The 4291-nt window shown below is 40.0% G+C and overlaps 1 protein-coding gene across 1 annotated transcript in view; it reads right to left on the reverse strand.

The window, feature by feature from the left end:
- Nucleotides 1–2272: 2272 nt before the first annotated feature.
- Nucleotides 2273–4291, reverse strand: part of LOC132164189 (uncharacterized) — a 2728-nt gene continuing 709 nt past the window's right edge. Inside the window, exons 3-5 of the mRNA XM_059574627.1 lie at nucleotides 3808–3983; nucleotides 3371–3662; nucleotides 2273–2726 (exon numbers count right to left, since the gene is read on the reverse strand). Coding sequence (XP_059430610.1) covers nucleotides 2660–2726; nucleotides 3371–3662; nucleotides 3808–3983 — 535 coding nt within the window. The 3' untranslated portion in view covers nucleotides 2273–2659. The remainder of the gene's footprint in view (nucleotides 2727–3370; nucleotides 3663–3807; nucleotides 3984–4291) is intronic.

Raw genomic sequence — 4291 nt, forward strand, 5'->3', positions numbered from 1 at the left:
GTGCAAAATGGACTTGGAAAAAGTTTATGATCATGTGAACTGGGGTTTTTTGATGTACTTGATAAGGAAGTGTGGTTTTGGAGGTTTTATGGTGTTCTTGGATTCAACATTGCATATCCTTGGTGCGGTTTTCGATTCTGGTAAATGGGTCTTCTAAAGGATTTTTTAGCAGCTCCAGAGGTTTGAGACAAGGGGATCCCCTCTCTCCTTTGTTGTTTGTTTTTGTGATGGAGGCTTTGAGTAGGATGATTTATGCGGCAGTTCAGGGGGGTTGGTAGAAGGCTTCAAAGTCGGCAATACTATTGTCTCTCATCTTTTATTTGCCGATGACACCTTGATTTTTTGCAATGCTAGGCCCGCCCAGTTACGCTATTTGCGGAGTGTGTTTTTGTTGTTTGAAGCTGCATCCGGTTTGAAGGTTAATTTGGCTAAGTTGATGCTAATTCCGGTGGGGAATGTGGAGCAAGTGGAGTTGTTAGCTGGTATTTTAGGGTGTAAGGCCGTTACTTTGCCAGTGAAGTACCTTGGTCTCCCGTTGGGAGGCTCTTATAAGTCCAAGCAGATTTGGGATGGAGTTATCGAGAAGATCGAACATCGGTTGGCCAGTTGGAAAAGGGTGTATTTGTCGAAGGGGGGTAGGGTCACCCTTATCAAGAGCACTCTCGCTAACTTGCCCACTTATTATTTGTCTTTATTCCCTATTCCAGTGAGTGTTGCTAAGCGCATTAAGAAGTTTCAACGCAATTTCTTATGGGGTGGGATAGGTGAGGAGTTTAAGTACCACTTGGTGAAGTGATCACAGGTTTGCACTCCGATCAAGGAAGGAGGGTTGGGAATTAGGAATTTATTGGTGTTCAATCGCGCTCTTTTAGGGAAATGGTTATGGCGATATGGGACGGAGAGAGATGCTTGGTGGAGAATGGTGGTAGATTCGAAGTATGGAAGCTTATGGGGAGGGTGGTGTTCTGTTAAGCCTGGAAGAGCATTTGGGGTGGGGCTATGGAAGAATATTAGGAAAGGGTGGGAAACTTTCAAAGGCTTTACGAGATTTGTAGTGGGGGATGGGACTAGGGTTAGCTTTTGGCATGATTGGTGGTGTGGAGATACAACCCTCAAGATAGCTTTCCCGATTCTTTTTAGTATTGCTTGTGCGAAGGATGCCTCAGTTGCGGATAACTTAGAGATGATAGGTGGGTCCAATCAGTGGAATGTGAGTTTTTCTAGAGAGGCTCAAGACTGGGAGGTGGATGTCTTTACCTCTTTCTTCCAGATGCTGCATGCAGCTAGGGTGAGTCGAGGGTCTGAGGATAGATTATGGTGGACACCCTCCAAAAGAGGATATTTCAAGGTCAAGTCTCTCTTTTTCTCATTGGCGTGTTCGAAAGGGAGGAGGTTTCCATGGAAGAGTGTGTGGTGGACACAGGCTCCTCCAAGGGCAGCATTCTTTGCATGGTCAGCGGCTTGGGGCAAAATTTTGACCTTAGATAATCTCAAGAAGCGGCATGTGATTGTGGTGAACAGATGTTGTATGTGCAAAAAGAGCGAGGAGACGATGGATCATCTTCTTCTGCATTGTGAGGTAGCGTCTGCTTTGTGGAGTGCCTTTTTTGATCGCTTTGGGTTATCGTGGGTGATGCCTGGTAGGGTCATCGAGTTGCTGGCTTGTTGGTGGTCTTCAGGTAGGGGGGGAAGTGTTGCGGTCTAGAAGATGGTGCCTACTTGTTTTTTTTTGTGCTTATGGAGAGAGAGAAATAATAGGTGTTTTGAGGACTTGGAGAGGTCCTTTGAAGACATTTTATCCTATTGTTTCCATACTTTGTATCTTTGGACTGTGGCGTTTGTCTTTCCGGTGTCGATTAGCTTTGATGATTTCCTTGTACGTTTTTCCCCTTCTAGTTAGGTGATCTTCTTTGTATACCTCCAGTGTACTTTGGGGCGCCTACGCTTTTACTAAAGTCTGCTAATTACTTATCAAAAAAAAAAAAAATATAAGCATTCATAGAGAAGCATAGGAAGCTACAATTAGATCAAGATGTGATGCATCATGCAGGGCATGCCCATCAATTTTGTACACTTCCAACAGCCAGATTGTGTTAAGAAAAAAAATGAAGTTCAGGCACTCGAGGTTTTCCTGTGAAGAATGTATGGAGAACAACAGAAATTCCCTTTACCTATGAAGACTTGATGACATTTCATAAAGATTTTATGAAGAACTAGATGGATTCATTTCAAATTCAATGCAAACAACAAGAAAATGATTTCAGTTTCACCAGATGCCCACCTGATTTTATTGCCACTAGATGTCAAACCATTCACTGACAAATAAATATCTTTTGGGGTTTGTCATAAATTAAGAATTCAATACCCCTAGAAATCCGCTGGAGACATGCCACTTCTCATGAAGTAAAAGTTATTAGTTCTAATCTCCCTTTCCTCTTTCTCTTGGGGCCAATTACTTTGACCAAAAAGGAGTTCAGATAAAAATAAGGCTCAATAGAATTCCTCAATATGGTTCAAGATTATAATTCTAATAGTTAAATGATTTACTGTGACACAGGAAACGACAGTTTCTCCCATACCCAAGCAGAACCTTTCCTGCCTATACAATAAACCAGTAAGCCAATAATATCAGTGAGCAGCATATCGTTTCATCAATTCTTCAAGTAACTGTTGCTTCTTCTACTAGAGAATGCCTCTCAAGAATTGCAACAGTCTCTTCCTGTGCACTGGAAATACAAGCAGAACACAGCACAGTCAACACTCGTGGGCTTATTCACACTAGTAGGATTTACATGAAAAAAAAAAAATGAAAAAAAATCAAGCTAAGCATTCCTGTCAACGAATTCCATGTGCAAAATAAAAGAAACAAAGCTGCTTGAATATACATTTTTTTTTTTGTTAATTACTACCAGTGAGCATTAGTTCATTAGAAACCCAAGTATAGTCTTTATAAAGCAAAATGTAGCCTGAATGAACAAATGAAACTTGAATTTCATAACAGCTTTAAAAAATTATTTGTTTTTTTTTTTTTTAATTTGTTTTTTTTTTTTTTTGAGCAAAGAACAAGATATTCCTCCTGTTTCAACATACTTAACACTAAAAAACAAGTATCGAAGATATAAAAATCCACCATTTCGTTCCAAATGTTTAAGAATGAGACTTATATTAGCATTGATATCCCTTAACATATTTGATAAATTTATACAATGTTTGGAAAGCATTAATGAAAGACATATATAACAACCGATACACACAACACCTACTAAACAATGCTTGTCATGATTTTCTTCACAATTCTAGGCCGGATCGATTGAAAAGCTATAATTAACATAGAGCTATGAGGAAAGTATCCTAACAACTGGATGCTTACCTTCCAGGTCTAACAATCTTGTACTTTCCCACCCTGGTTAGGTCCACAATTGTAGAGCCTGCTCGACCGGCTGGAAGCAAACCACCGTCGTAAACAAATGCACAGTGTTGCCAAAGGTTCTCAAAATCTTTGATGCAGACACTACTTGGCTGCCCACTTAGATTTGCACTTGTAAGGGCCAGTGCACTTCCCGAACCACGAGCAATAGCCCTTATAAAGTTACAGTCAGGCACTCGGACTCCTACACTATCCAATTCTGGGTTCAAAGACTTCTCAAGAATACTTGACTCTCCTGTAAAATATCCAAATTTCTACTCTTAGACTACATAATGATTCACCCATTAACAGCTGACGTACAAAGAGAAGTATTTAAATGGGTTCTGAGCACTAAAAATCCCCTCCTTTTTTCTGTGATGACACATGTATCAGTTACAAACCTCGCCTTAGTATGACAGTAACAGGTCCTGGAAGGAGAGAATCAAGCAAGCCATGAGGCAAATGGTCTGTGACTGCAAAGCGCTTTATATCTGATACATCCCCAACACATATTGCGAGAGGGCTAGTAAGTTTACGTCCTTTAATCTCGTAAATCCTATTAACTGCTTCCAAAGAACTGCAAACAACATGAACAGCAACCATGCTATTGATATTCCAAACGAAGAATGCAGATAAAGAGTTAAAAGTGGTCTATTTCTAAAACTTTGCTGTGGAATAACCAGAATAAGTCAAGGCATTTCGATCATTCAAAATCATATAGGATCATTGTTCACCATCTTCGCATTTATATTTGGAAATCCAGCCATCATTAAACAGGAATGCACAGAATATCCGAAATTATATCCTTGAGAACAGCTAAAATTCTCATGGTGGGAAATCCAAATTAAAAATATGAAAGCAAAGTCAGTTTTTTTCATCGTAAAA

The sequence above is a fragment of the Corylus avellana genome, chromosome ca10, assembly GCF_901000735.1.
Source record: "Corylus avellana chromosome ca10, CavTom2PMs-1.0".
Taxonomy (NCBI): Eukaryota; Viridiplantae; Streptophyta; class Magnoliopsida; order Fagales; family Betulaceae; genus Corylus; species Corylus avellana.